The sequence below is a fragment of the Crassostrea angulata genome, chromosome 9, assembly GCF_025612915.1.
Source record: "Crassostrea angulata isolate pt1a10 chromosome 9, ASM2561291v2, whole genome shotgun sequence".
Taxonomy (NCBI): domain Eukaryota; kingdom Metazoa; phylum Mollusca; class Bivalvia; order Ostreida; family Ostreidae; genus Magallana; species Magallana angulata.
In genome coordinates, this window is record NC_069119.1 from 36,158,448 (window position 1) to 36,173,690 (window position 15,243).

The 15,243-nt window shown below is 33.9% G+C and overlaps 1 protein-coding gene across 1 annotated transcript in view; it reads left to right on the forward strand.

The window, feature by feature from the left end:
* LOC128164122 (uncharacterized) overlaps nucleotides 1-15,243 on the forward strand; it is a 74,559-nt gene that overhangs the window by 43,782 nt on the left and 15,534 nt on the right. Inside the window, exons 44-61 of the mRNA XM_052827869.1 lie at nucleotides 306-404; nucleotides 1,436-1,644; nucleotides 2,066-2,272; nucleotides 3,585-3,715; nucleotides 3,885-4,071; nucleotides 4,560-4,660; nucleotides 5,214-5,339; nucleotides 5,514-5,622; nucleotides 5,889-6,067; nucleotides 6,634-6,787; nucleotides 7,082-7,185; nucleotides 9,178-9,632; nucleotides 10,212-10,406; nucleotides 10,877-11,163; nucleotides 13,181-13,443; nucleotides 13,671-13,895; nucleotides 14,445-14,532; nucleotides 14,687-14,843. Of these exons, the coding sequence (XP_052683829.1) occupies nucleotides 306-404; nucleotides 1,436-1,644; nucleotides 2,066-2,272; nucleotides 3,585-3,715; nucleotides 3,885-4,071; nucleotides 4,560-4,660; nucleotides 5,214-5,339; nucleotides 5,514-5,622; nucleotides 5,889-6,067; nucleotides 6,634-6,787; nucleotides 7,082-7,185; nucleotides 9,178-9,632; nucleotides 10,212-10,406; nucleotides 10,877-11,163; nucleotides 13,181-13,443; nucleotides 13,671-13,895; nucleotides 14,445-14,532; nucleotides 14,687-14,843 (3,276 nt within the window). The remainder of the gene's footprint in view (nucleotides 1-305; nucleotides 405-1,435; nucleotides 1,645-2,065; nucleotides 2,273-3,584; nucleotides 3,716-3,884; nucleotides 4,072-4,559; nucleotides 4,661-5,213; nucleotides 5,340-5,513; nucleotides 5,623-5,888; nucleotides 6,068-6,633; nucleotides 6,788-7,081; nucleotides 7,186-9,177; nucleotides 9,633-10,211; nucleotides 10,407-10,876; nucleotides 11,164-13,180; nucleotides 13,444-13,670; nucleotides 13,896-14,444; nucleotides 14,533-14,686; nucleotides 14,844-15,243) is intronic.

Below are 15,243 nucleotides of genomic sequence, written 5' to 3' on the forward strand. Positions count from 1 at the left end.
ATATAAATCTGTCATGAGCTGTCTACTTTTCATTACATATTCAGGGATAGTTAAGGTATATGTGAATAGCGAAAAACGAAGTGAGGATTAGAGATTTCCATTCCTTATCAAAGACACTGTCAGATATCAGCTATTTATTTTCTGATATTTGAAATGAAATAATATTTTTTCTGATGAAATACTAACAGCAATGAAGGGCTTAATATCCTTTTTTTTAATTTAATATCATTTTCTAGTTATAAACTATTAAAATTGGAACAGACCTGTTCTAGCAGATTTGTTCTAGCATGATATTGTCATTTTAGGTGTGTTACAAATTGTGGACCCAAAATGAACCCAACCAGCAGATATTCTCTACAGTCATCCATTGATGGCTGGACCAGAGGGGCTTTCTTCTTCTTTAGGTAAACCTTAGACTTGTACGTCCAACATTAAGATACCTTTGTAGTTGTGGCCATTATAGACTGTATATAACTCTTTAGGAAGAAGAGCTCTTTATAAAGATAAAGGAAAGCATTCTAAATTTTATACATGTTTACTAAAGAATACGTTATGGCTTAAAACATGTTATCAATTTTTGATAGATCTGATAAGGAAATTGTTGATCACCAAGCTCCTTTTTTTCATTAATCGGACATAATTGTAGTGTACATAAAAGTTTCTAAAGAAGTGTTTATACGTTTTTTAATATCGCCGGTTGCATCATCGTCCAGATCTTAATCATGTTTAAGTTTGAGTTTCGAGGTAAAAGGCCGATGAGTCATAACAGCACGAAACTTATACTCTCCATCTTAATTATCCATAAGTCAATGTGTACACCTCTTTTTCAATACTCCGCAGGATTGGAGTTTATATAAAATCAACAATTACTTTAAAATTATATAAACTCTGGAGAGACAATTTTATTAATTTTTTTAATTTGTTTTAAGTTTCGTTAGAACATAATTTTGCGACTTTGCTTATATTATGTGTAATTAGTAAATACTGTCGCAGGTGAGAGGTAATCACAAAATTAACGAAAACTGATCAACAAAAACTACATAAAGACCTTATTTACAGTATTTACTTTTTGGAAAAAAACTCACAGTTTAATAGAATATCTTTGTATTATACAAATTAGATACTTTATAAAGAATAGAAATCGCCCCTGGTTTGTTTCCTATTATTTTGTACTTTGTCATCCTTCTTGTCATAGCAATAACTCAAAACAATTTTTAAATCAGTGTTATTCAGAAAGAGTATATATTTCTAACTCTGTATGAATTTAAGACGTAGCGGTGTCGTAAATAAAGCCATGGCAAAATTGTTAGTGTGGAAGGGCAAAAAAAAAAAATACCGGCGAAAATAACCCGTATAGAGTACCTACACATCTGATTTGTAACAAAAATTTTAGAGGCGCGCCACGTTGGAACATAAACTTGATTTTTTTTTTCAGGTGGTCACTTTACGGTGTACCATGGGGGAGGGGATACTTTAGCAGACAGCTAATTTCGGAGACCGAGTGGATCCATAAAGCCACCACAGGCTCAGAGGGACCACACATGGCGGTGGACCCGGTGGTAGCTCGTTTCACCTCAAACAGTTCCTACAGCTACTATTTCTCTGTCAAGACCTGGAGATGGGGGACCAGCGAATCACATTGCGGTATGTACTATGTTTAAACAAGTAAATAGTTCTTTTCTAACATGCGCGGATCCATAAAATTAATCCTGGAGGAATGGTCAAAGGGCTTTAATAAATACAATTTTTGAAATTATTTCCCTTACACTAACATTGATGTTATTTTTTATAGCAAAATAGTTCACAAAAGGTCCAATAATCATTCAGTTTTTTTGTATCTAGATACCACAATGATATACATATGAAATATTATTTTGGAAAAAAAGTTTGGGATATATCATAAACTATGCATGTATTAACATTAAAGTGAATTAATTCTTATAATATATACTAAGGTAAAATACAATGGCTTATTTCTATCGCGAATAGGATTTTATTTTAAAACATTGAACTTAAATCAGCTTTGAATATAGTGGAAGAAAATATATATTTTTTCTTCACTTAGGTATTTCTGAATTAAATTTCAAAATTAATGAAAAACCTACGCCCGGAAGTGTGTCAGTTTCACCTGGAAGTGGAGTTGCCTACGAGACGAAGTTCTACGTGTCGGCCAGTGGCTTTAGAGACTACGAGGACGGGTCCCTGATGAGCCTGTACAAGTTTGGTTACAGGTTGTACGCAGGTGGACCCATTACATGGTTTCATGAAGGAAGTGAGTGCTACAAACTGTTAATGGGGCTAGAAAGTCTTGGTCATTTTAAGACTATATAAATCTCCTTGCGAAGAAGAGCTCTTTTTTACAAAATATAGGGACAAACATAGTGTTTTTAAGACTATATGAATCTTCTTGAGATGAAGTGCTCTTTTAATAAAATATAGGGACAAACATAATGTTTTAAGCCTATATAAATCTTTTTGAGATGAGAATGTCCTTTTAAGAATATAGGGACAAACATATCATTTTAAGACTACATAAATCTCCTTGCGAAGAAGAGCTCTTTTAACAAAATATAGGGACAAACATAGTGTTTTAAAACTATATGAATCTTTTTAGATGAAAAGCTCTTTTAACAAAATAGGGGAAAAACATAATGTTCTAAGACTATATGAATCTTTTTGCGATGAGAATGTCATTTTAAGAATATAGGGACAAACATATCATTTTAAGATTATATGAATCTTCTTGAGATGAAAAGCTCTATTAACAAAATATAAGGACAAAACATAATGTTTTAAGACCTATGAACCTTCTTGAGATTAGAATCTGTTTTTAAAAACATAGGGACAAACACATAGTTTTAAAGTAAAAAAATGTTGAGTATAATGTTGTACAATATAAAAATGTAAAATATGTACATTTGAAATATGGCTAGTTTGAAGGTTATTTATGCATTAATTTAACTAATGAAAATTAACGTTATAACACTTTAAATTTGACAACTCAAACCTTGAGTAGACACAATTTTTAAATTATTTCAATACCGGAGGGGGAATATTTGTGTATCGCTTTATTTTTGCGGCTTCATATAGACGTTATAGCGTTGATGAATTATTTATTTTTATGATCTATGAATAACGATCAAAATTTAATTCGGCAAGAACGTAAGTGAGATTATAAAAGTGTACACGAAAATGCATAAAAATATTCCGCCACGAATATTTATGAGATAAAGCTAGAATATTTGTAGCAGAAAAAACCCCTAAATATCAATATTAATATGTGCCATGGATATTAAGGAAGCGATCAAATTCACTTGGCCCACTTTTCGTGGAAAATCAACATTTACAGGTTCTATGGAAGCGTTTTTGGAGATAAGCTTGTATCTGTAATGATATGAGACTTCTTAACATAATTCATGAAGGAATTCATTTCGTGGTGGGAAGGTGGCCGAGCAATCCACCAAATATAGACCCCTTTAAAAAAGGAAATGGACAGAAAGATAAAAGAATAAAAGACCTGAGATGTTATTAGATGCATTAGAAATATGCATACCATCGTAGTATGTCTGCCCTTTGTTTTACAGCAAGAAGCAACAATTTAGGATTTGAAAACCCATTCCCAGACGGTCTTGAGTCAGAAAATTTCAATGTTTATGTGCTCGCCAGAGCTTATGACAGGAGTGGTGCTTATGCAGAAGCATTCCGCACAGTTACTGTAAGTTCAACTCTAAATAGAAATTTATAACCGAAAATGGTCACCAAAGCTTTGTGGAAGAGTCCTACTATGAAATGTCTTTCGTATTTTGAAATGTAATATAAAGTTCCCTATGTGAACATTACTGTATTTGTATATATTTGATTTTTTTCCCCGAATTTGTTGAAAGGTTCAACCAGCACAGCCTACAAATATAAAAAACACTATCGCCACAGCGACTAACCCTGGTGGACAGATTGACAAATACCTTATTGGGGCCGACATAAGGTTAGCCCCCATGTCCTTGACCTTGGCCAAATTTCTAAATGAGGAGGCTGATGGGGCTCTGTCCGCAGCTCAGATTGTGGAGACAACTAGTAAGCTTATCCCCATTATATAGATTTGTACAGTGAAACTTTGTTAAAGCTTTAAGTGATATCACGCTAACAACAATGTCAGCCAAAGAATACCGAGTTAAATATAGTAAAGTTGTAGCACATATTGTTGAGACAATTACTGAATTCACCCTCATTGACTTATATATACAGTGTAATTTGGTTAAATAAAACCATCTTTGGTAACTCTATAAAGCTCTGTCTTCCTACCCTGCACATAGTGACGTATTTAAATTCAGAACATCATTTTGAATTGATTGAGGCAGGATATTGATAGCTACTTGGGGTGGTTTGCCACGATGTAGAGAACAAGCTAACTATGAATTCACGCATTTCACAATAACAATGATATAGGTGTTTTTAATGTAAAGAAAAATCAGGGTGATATTTCATTTCTACATATTCATATTGGATATTAACACTCCATATCATATGACTTGAAAAATAAATATTTATTATAAACTTGACAGCTTCCATTGCTGTTGCGCAGAATCTGACAGAGGCAGAACGTTTGGCCATGGAACAAGAAATGTTAGCCCAGCAAGCAGCAGAAAAAGAACATCGTATCCAGGTTGATATCTAATAATCATTGAGACCAAATATAAAACATTATAAATAACTTTTTTACTTCAACGTTAGATAGAATTGGAAGCAAAGTAATGTGTTGTGTTTAATCGTAGTTCAGAGATATTCTGGAAACAAAGTCGAAGTTTTAAAAGAGAGTATCGAATGTCTTCCAGATAAGACTTAAAAACAAATTTTGGTTAGATAATTGATGTTTAACAAGCCCAATTTTGTTTTGAAAAAACATGCTTTGAAATAGGAGTAAAAAACACCTTAAAATATTCTGTCTTTTTCTGCAAAAAAATCTTTAAAATGAAGATGTGAAACGACCTTAGTAAATTTTCACAATAACCTTGATATGATCTTACTGAAAATCTGTATTTCTTTTTGAACCTATATTCAGTTTTATATATTTGGTATGAAATTTATTGGGGTTTTATTTGATGATTAAAATTTTCTTTCATTTGATTGATAAATGTTAAAACAAAACCTGAACTATAATTTAAAAGAAGTGTGTGAAAGAACAGGTGACTTACTAGTAACGTTTGATTTGTCGTCAGACTCGGGCTACACTAATGAATGGTTTCAAGAGAATCAATCCTTCAAATGTAGAAGCTATGCAAGGAACGGCTGCCGCTCTTGCGCAAATGTCCGTGAAAGAAGACGAGCTCACCGGTACAGCGCAGGTAATGTCCCGCGTGTGTTCGTATAAAAAAAAACAATTATCAAAATGTTTGCTAATAAAAGGACAATTATGCGTTATGAACTCGATATTTTCCAAAAACGTGTACCTTCCTGCAACATTCGGTATCATGAAATGATGAAAAAATCTTATTCCAAACGTTTTCTATTATAATCAGGAAGATGCAGCCGGCATTATGGAGGACTACGTTGTCAAACTGAAAGGTCAGTCCTCTCTCTCGGCAGACGATAGAGAGGACGCCACATCCAACCTCATAGCAGTTATTGGTAAGACCATGAAGTCAAACCATCCACTATATCTCCTTTGTTATTTTTTGAAGGCTTGTATATTCTTCTTTAATGATTTGTTATCGGTAGGACCATATAGCCGAGCCGTTGTCTACATCGCCTTAATTCTTCTTAATTATAACCAGATTTAATACGTTTTAGTTATGCTGCGTCCAATTCTACTTCTTTGTCAAAATATTGAATACTGAGCTTTTTCAATTCGTTATTTGTAGGTAACACTTTATACATAAATATCTTTTTCGTAGGCAACACAATGCATGCTGCAGGACTGACGGCTGAACTGGCGGAAGAGGAAGGCACGATGTTGGCTAACATGATGGACACCTCAGCGGGGGGCGTGGTCACCACAACACAGGCTATGACCACACTGTCTCCCGAACAAATCAAGGCCCGACAGGACGAGCTACTGAACCAGAAAAACAGTGTATGTATATATATACAGAGAGAGAGAGAGAGAGAGAGAGAGAGAGAGAGAGAGAGAGAGATCAAATTACTGTCTCTCGAACAAATCAAGATCCGCCCAGACAAGCTACTGAATCAGAAAAAATAGCGTCTATGTATATAGCAGAGTAGAGAGAGGGAGAGCATGGAAAAATGGATAAATTTGTCTTTTGAACAAATAAAGGCTTGCCGGGTAATCTGCTGAACCAAAAAAAACCGTAAATATATAAATTATATTATATGAGCGAATTAAAAGAGATCATTGTTTAAAAACTGGAGTCATCATATTTATGTGTTAAAAAAATCTATACATTTTTAGCAGTTTCTATGGAAGATTTCTTGAAGAGTTCTTTAAATCTGGGTATTCATGGTTTTGTGTTTTCTTTACTCTTTTATCTTAGAGCATATAATCTTTCTTCGTGGTTTTGATATAAGTACTTAGATATTCATTACAAGGTATACAGAAAAGTTTTTGAACATATATATGTATATGTACGATACGTTTTACAATAATTCACTGTCACTTCAATGCAAAGATATTTATTTCAGGCTAAAACAACTTTTCTCAGGCTTGAACAGTCTTTGAATAATATCATCGACACCTTGGGAAAATATAAAGTCGTTAATGAAAAGAATGCCGTAGTGGAATCCCCCAAACTAAACCTGACACTGGCCAAAACAGAAACTAAAGACATGAACTACAGTAAGTGACGTAATAAGAAGCCTCGTTCTCAAAATGTTCTGTATTTGTGGACTAGAATAAAAAACAATCTCTTTAGAAATTTTAGAAATCAATAATCTATATCTACATGTTTTAAAATTTTAAATGCAATACATACTATCCTATCAAGGATTTGAATACTACATTTTGAAAATAAAAAACCATGCTTTTAAACTGCCTCGGTTTTTATATGGGTTAGATAAATACAACGATTAAACATTTTCTTCATTTCATTACTTACATTTAAATATCATGAGCAATATCTATGAATGATAGATCCCAACTTTGGCGTGGGAGGTCTTAGCGGTGTTCTCTTGCCCAAAACGCAAGCTATCTTTGGTGAAGAAGGCAACGAAACAACTTGGTTTGTGGAAACAGAGGTAATTTTTATAGATTTTGTCAGGTTTCTTTTTTTAATTTCTTGTTTTAAACCGTAAACAGAGTTAATGAAAACTATTTCAAGAACGTAAACTGGGTTACTAAAAACTAATTATAGACCGCAATCTGAGTTACTCAAACTTGTAATAGAACATAAACAGAGTAAGTGAACACTAGATATAGACTGAAAACAAAGTAACTGAAAACTAGTAATAGACCATAAACAGAGTTATTAAACGCTAGTCATAGACTCTAAGTTCAGTTTCTAAAAACTAATTATAGAACATAAACTGAGTTACTGAAAACAAGTTTATTAAGTTGCTGAAAACTAGTTATAGACTGTGAACAGAGTTACTTAAAACTAGTTATAGACTGTGAACAGAGTATCTTAAAACCTGCAAATTAAGTTGTTGAAAATTGGTTATAGACCATAAACAGAGTTACTGAAAACTAGTTATAGACTGTGAACACAGTTACTTAAAACTAGTTAAAGATCAAAAACTAAGTTACTAAACACTAGTTTTGAACTGTAAATTAAGTTGTTGAAAATTGGTTATAGACCATAAACAGAGTTACTGAAAACTAGTTATAGACTGTGAACACAGTTACTTAAAACTAGTTAAAGATCATAAACTAAGTTACTAAACACTAGTTTTGAACTGTAAATTAAGTTGTTGAAAATTGGTTATAGACCATAAACAGAGTTACTGAAAACTAGTTATAGACTGTGAACACAGTTACTTAAAACTAGTTAAAGATCAAAAACTAAGTTACTAAACACTAGTTTTGAACTGTAAATTAAGTTGTTGAAAATTGGTTATAGACCATAAACAGAGTTACTGAAAACTAGTTATAGACGGTGAACACAGTTACTTAAAACTAGTTAAAGATCATAAACTAAGTAACTAAACACTAGTTTTGAACTGTAAATTAAGTTGTTGAAAATTGGTCATAGACCATAAACAGAGTTACTGAAAACTAGTTATAGACGGTGAACACAGTTACTTAAAACTAGTTAAAGATCATAAACTAAGTAACTAAACACTAGTTTTGAACTGTAAATTAAGTTGTTGAAAATTGGTTATAGACCATAAACAGAGTTACTGAAAACTAGTTATAGACTGTGAACACAGTTACTTAAAACTAGTTAAAGATCAAAAACTAAGTTACTAAACACTAGTTTTGAACTGTAAATTAAGTTGTTGAAAATTGGTTATAGACCATAAACAGAGTTACTGAAAACTAGTTATAGACTGTGAACACAGTTACTTAAAACTAGTTAAAGATCAAAAACTAAGTTACTAAACACTAGTTTTGAACTGTAAATTAAGTTGTTGAAAATTGGTTATAGACCATAAACAGAGTTACTGAAAACTAGTTATAGACGGTGAACACAGTTACTTAAAACTAGTTAAAGATCATAAACTAAGTAACTAAACACTAGTTTTGAACTGTAAATTAAGTTGTTGAAAATTGGTTATAGACCATAAACAGAGTTACTGAAAACTAGTTATAGACTGTGAACACAGTTTCTTAAAACTAGTTTATTTAGTTGCAAAAAACTAGTTATAGACATAAGAAATAGTTACTAAAGACTAGTTATATACCGTAAACAGAATAATTTAAAACAAGTTATAGATCATAAACTCACTTACTGAAAACATGTTTATTAAGTTAAAGACCGTAAACTGTATTTTTGCTCGCCTTTATATTATTAAAATGTCATCAAACTTTCTATTTATCAAAAATTTGGGAGGCCTTTTAACGTACAGTATTTCATGTATTTAAAGACAATATGTTGGCATTCATATAAAGAATACAGTAAAACATGACCATACTGAATTCTCTTATGCTTTATAATGGGTACATAAGTAGAGAGGTCCTTTACTCTGTTCAGTTAAGTTTTAAGAAGACAGTATTTTGATATTTACACGTAAAAACTGTATTCAAAATGTAATCCATCGACAGTTCAGGGCATTGGCAATCTTTTACAGGCGTTAAGAATGACAAATAACCCTTTCACATGGACAAACGCCAGTGGTTCAACCTCTACCAAAATTACCAGTGACGTTGTATCCTTACGGTTTCGTAACGACACCAATGACGGAGTGGACGTTAAGGACACGCCTCAGTACTTTGACATCTTCATGGACCGTATGAACTTTGACACGACAGTCAAAAACGTGATTAACATGACTAGAGACTGGGACGAGGGATCGGTTCTCCACATGCTTCCCGTGGCGCCAAACAGCTCCCTCCATATAACGGTCAACCAGATCATGCAGAAAGAGGACATCCAGTATTATCTGGATTGGCTGGATTATCTGGCTGGAGTTTCTGGAGATGATAACGCCACAGTGGAGCAGAATGAGACAAACAGTGAAATACCGACCGGAGCTGATGCGTTTTATATGGAGGAACTGCCGTCTCGTTTCTTTATATTTATAAAGTAAGCCTTTCAAACACCCCCTCAGATGCAAATTAGTATTACGTTTATATGTAGACTTGGCGCCATAGAGTATTGTTGATGTTTTAACTAAAATTGCATTATCATTAACTGTTATAGGGTGGTATTGCACAATTCTTGCATAATGGCGTCACAGTTTATTATATAAAACACAGTGTGAATTATATATATATTCAATCATTGTAATAACAATATCTTTGAAATTAATGTCAAATATATTAATATATACTACTACTTCTTTTCATTGCAGAGTTTTGCACGTTTTAAGATCATAAACATAATACATTTTCATAGACAATAATTTGAAATGTGTAGAAATTAAGCAAATAAAACATTGTTGAATGAAGTTGTAAATTTGAAAACACGCGATATTATTTTGAAACATAGACAGAAGATACCATGTAAATCAAAAGAAAAGGAAACGATCATGGCTTTACTAGCTCATTTTAAAAAAAAAATATGTATGACAGTTTTGATTACGCTAGTGCTAATTATTGTGCAAAATATCAAGTTTCACAAAATGTCATTTCCCAAAAATTCAAAATTCATTTCTTGTTGTAGAATGGGCGGTCCCCCGACGCCTACCGACCACGATTATAACTGCACCTTACCGAAAACTATCAATGAGTTCTTAACAATGCTGGATTACATGGACGCCTTGACGTATGAAAACGACACGTCCCTGCCACGATCCAACTACCTGCCGGAGATTCCCGATTGGAACACGTGCTTGTTTTCCAATGATGAACTTAGTCTGTAAGTAAAACAATTAATGCTGACAAATATTATTATACTTGAACAATGGCCTCTTATTTATATATTTAGGTTTACAGAGAAACACGGTTATAACGAGCATGCTGGTGATGGATCTAAGCATATTACGAATTTTTTTTTATTTTATCAAAGACAATAATTATAAAACGTTTCTTCTAGTAACTATAATAATATTTCAAATATTATATATATATATATATATATATATATATATATATATATATATATATATATATATATATATATATATATATATTAGTCAACATATAAACGTAATACTAATTTACAAAGTGATCATCCCGTACATTCCGTCATAAGCAAGTGCCATCTACCTTCTTCGCCCTCAATACTAGTAAGAATTTTCTTTTAACTAGGTTTCTGTCCCTGAGTACCGTCACATTATAATAAAGACTGCCATTTTTCTTAATTTGATATTTAACATTTATTTATAGAAATGAAACCACGGAGTTCTACATCGCCATCAAGCATAAAACGTTCAAACAAATAGAAGCCGAGGCTCTAGCTGAAGATGTCTCAACCACGCCGGCCTCAACTACAATGGAAACCACGACAGCTGACAGAAGAAGACGAAAAAGAGGAAGTGGATATAAAGGCAACAAAGGCGGTGGCGGTGGCGGCGGTGGCGGCGGCGGCGGCGGCAACAAAAAGTCAGCCACTCTTAGTCCACTGGAGGAAATGCTGCTGAATCTCGTTGGAACAACAACATCTGCTCCTGTTTGTACGTTTTTATTAAATATCAGCTTAGTGTAATTCATTTTATCATTTACATGGTTGTCAACCATTCACTGGAGATAACTCTTATTTTGCAAAATAGCGTTTTGCATGGTTCAGGGATTACTATTTATACGATAACATAATGTATGACATTTCAAGAGCAAATTGAAATTCCTGAACAATTTATTGAATCGAAGCATGGAAAACTACTAACTTCAAACTTATTGAACTAAAACCAAAAGAAAAAAAACCCACTGAAAACATACATAACAATTACAAAATCTAAACCAATGAAATTAAATTCATATCTTTGGTACCCCCCCCCCCCCGCAAAAAAAAAAAACAACAACAAAGAAAATTCTTCGGTAAAAGAGGGAATATCTTCTAATTGAATTTTATTTACAAAAATATCTCTATAAAAATGAATAATTCTGTATTGCATTGATTGGAGGTATTATAATAATTATTGCATCACACTTGTTGATTGTAATCTTTTTCATATAATTCCCTAACCTGATAATCAGGTTAGGGAATTATATGAAAAAGATTACAAATGTACATATTGTGAAAAATTGAAGTATTCGATGCATTATTATTATGCCTTCTGTTAGTATGTCATTACATTTTTATTAGCCATCTATTTTATAAATACATAGTACACATAGGGTTTATATAGCGTGAGCATACTATGCCGAAATAGAGCACGGTAAATGTTTTTCAACGAAAATCTTACAAGCACCAGGGCTCGTGCACTATGCATCAAACCCTGACTACTATTTAGGCATAGTAAATGCACAACACAACACTATTATATGAATAGGAATTATCAACTGTGATCCGACCGATGGCAGATTATTCAGAGTATGACTGATGAATAGACCAGACAGAAACACCACATTTATAATATAATTTAAAAACGGAGAAATTAAACTGATTTCAGTAATAAGATAGATTATATAGTACAGAAAGTATTTTTACTTGTACTATTAAATCCGCTCACAATTAATGTACTGATCACCTTTAAAGTGTTGGATATCCGCAAGGCTGTGTTTTACAAAGTATCACGTATTACTTTTGTGCTATTCAGGTAACTAAAAAAAGAGTTGAAAAGTAAATTTAAAGGTTAGTAAATGGCAAACCTCTTTTATTCTCTCAGTTACTTATTAATTACCATACAGCTGACTGAATTTGATGTAGAGTATCCTTCAACATAATTTCAGTACTTATTCCTCTCCATCAACATTTCAGTTGAGACCACTGATGTTATCATTTCTTCTTATAGAACGTTTTTACATACTGTTACCGTTTTTTTGTGCATCAATAAGCTAGCATCCCTTATCATATAAAGTTATTAAATATTTTCAGTATTTTCCTTTTGGGCATCCATTTTCGCTGGTGGAACCACTGTGGCTAGCACATTTTCTAATACAAAGTTCCGAAGTATCTTTAAAGTGTTAAAAAATCTGCAATATCTTCTTATAATTATAATTTATTGTCCTAAGATTATGACATGAATCTATTTGATACTTACATCTCAGCATCAACAGCTGCTAGTTGAACACCTGTTGCTTTCACCCTTTTTGTATAGCTGTTGAATTGGTGTTATCGTTGACTCTTTAGGAACAACTATTGCTGGGAGAACCATTGTTTCTAGAACCTTCAAATTTTCTTATACAACGTTTGACAGTATCTTTACAGTGCTATAATTATACCCACAACTCTTTCTATATATATTGTTGACCAATTGTTATGTTGTAAATTTTGAATTTACCGGGTGACAGTGAATACAAAATTTTGTATTGACTGCCACCCGGTAATAAATTCAAAATTACATGACAATAGTGTTAACATTTTTCTTTTGTCTACGCTGTTACTGGTGGAACCACTAATGCTATAACCGCCTCTTCTATAAAAGTCTTATATATTTATAGCATCAATAGCTAGCGTTGGAACAATACTTGCTACCATCCATTTTATTTAAAGTTTTTCACATGCTGTAATCATCAACGTTTATTCTTTAGCATCAACAGTTGCCGGTGGAACCACTGTTTCTGGTGGCGGCGGTGGCGGTGGAGGTGGAGGCGGAGGCGGGGGTGGTAATGGCGGTGGTAATGGCGGCGGAGGAGGTGGTGGCGGCGGCAATGGCGGCGGCGGTGGCGGCAATACCATTGTGTGGCCACCACCAGGCACTTTTCTGCCAGTGGTGTACAATATTTCCTTCTACAGTGCGTCGTGCGTGTGGAGGGACAGGGCTAAAAGCATGTGGACATCAGAAGGATGTTTTGTAAGTTATTATATCTGTATACGTTATTTGAGCATCACTGATTTCATTTGGTTAGTCTTAACAATCTTAATGGACGTCGGATGGATGTTTCAATCTCTACATGCGTTTATTTGGTCATTACTGATTTCATTTCAAATAGGTCATCGCAAAGAAGTTTATCTTATGTTGATTTCTGAATAAAAGTTGGTTGACAGTTATGTTTTTATTTTATTTTAACTGCGTTCAAGGTTGGGCCGCTGTCCAAGCCTTACAGAGTCCACTGTCTCTGTAACCATTTGACCGCTTTTGGAGCTGGTTTCGCTGTTCCGATGAACTCCCTCAACCTGAATGACTCCGGATTCGCCAAGCTGGATGAGAACCCCGTGATTTTCGCCACGATGGTGTCCCTGATGTGTCTGTACGTACTGATGCTGATCTGGGCCAGGAAAAGAGATCTACTGGATAAAGTCATGGTATGGCATCGGATTCTTTTATTTTTACAATATTAATGAATTATTCTTGTGGATAAAAATAATTTTTGGAGCTAAAAAACCAAACATAGAATGTTTCAATGTGTTAGGAATACTTTGTTGTTGAGAAAGACATTTCTTTCAAGACAGAAATATTTGCTTAAACAATGAATGTTTTTTTTTTATTATCTTAACATGCGTAGTTGAATACTTTTCTAACATGTTTTTTGGGATTATTTTATTGAAATTCCAAGTTTGCTGAGGGGTTTTCAGCTATTTTTACAACAATAAAACAATAATATTTTTTCAAACTGAAGTTAAATATTTAGTAACTATAAAGATTTCTCTGGATTTTTTAATTTACAATTTTACAGGATTTAATGCAGTAATTGTTTACCAAACTTTTATCATAATTTTTTATTAATTAAGTTTAAGAATAAGTTCAATCAATCTTATTTCAGACTCTTGTAAAATGATATAATGAAGGCTTTTCAAACATGATAAACACTGATGTCTGTAATATAAAGGAAACCCTGTGGGTATTTTTGATAGGCTGGATCATCTCCTTTGCCTGACAATGACCCGAGGGACAAGTACTTGTACGAGATGACTGTCTTTACAGGATCACGGAAAGGCTCAGGTAAATCCTAACAACTGATGTAAACATAACATATTTACCGCCCTAACCCAACCCCTAAACCCACAAAACCCCCGTTATAACTCTGTGAGATATCATTGATAACGAGTGTCCCATACAAAAACGTTCTAACATATTGCATATTTTATTTTGTTAGGGACAACTGCAAACGTGTCCTTCATATTAACTGGAGAAAAGGCCGAAACACCCCCGCGGTACCTCGCCGATGACAAACGTCCTGTTCTCCAACGATCAAACTGTGATGGATTTATCATGGCGACGCCAAAGTCACTAGGGAAACTCACTCACGTACGGTAAGTCACTGGGGAAACTCACCAACGCACGGTGAGACATTGAGGAAACTCACCAACGTACAGTAAGTCACTGGGGAAACTCACTCACGTACAGTAGGACACTGGGGAATCACACTCACGTGCAGTAAGACACTGGGGAAACTCACATACAGTAGGACACTGGGGAAACAAACTATCGTACAGTAAGACACTGGGAAATTCACGTAAAGTAGGTCAATGGGGAAACTTACTCACGTGCAGTAAGACACTGGGAAAATTCACTAGCGTACAGTAAGACACTGGGGAAACTCACGAACAGTAGGTCACTGGGGAAACTCACTCACGTACGGTTGGACACCGGAGAAACTCACGTACGGTAAGGCACAGGGGAAACTCACTCACGTACGGTAAGACACTAGAG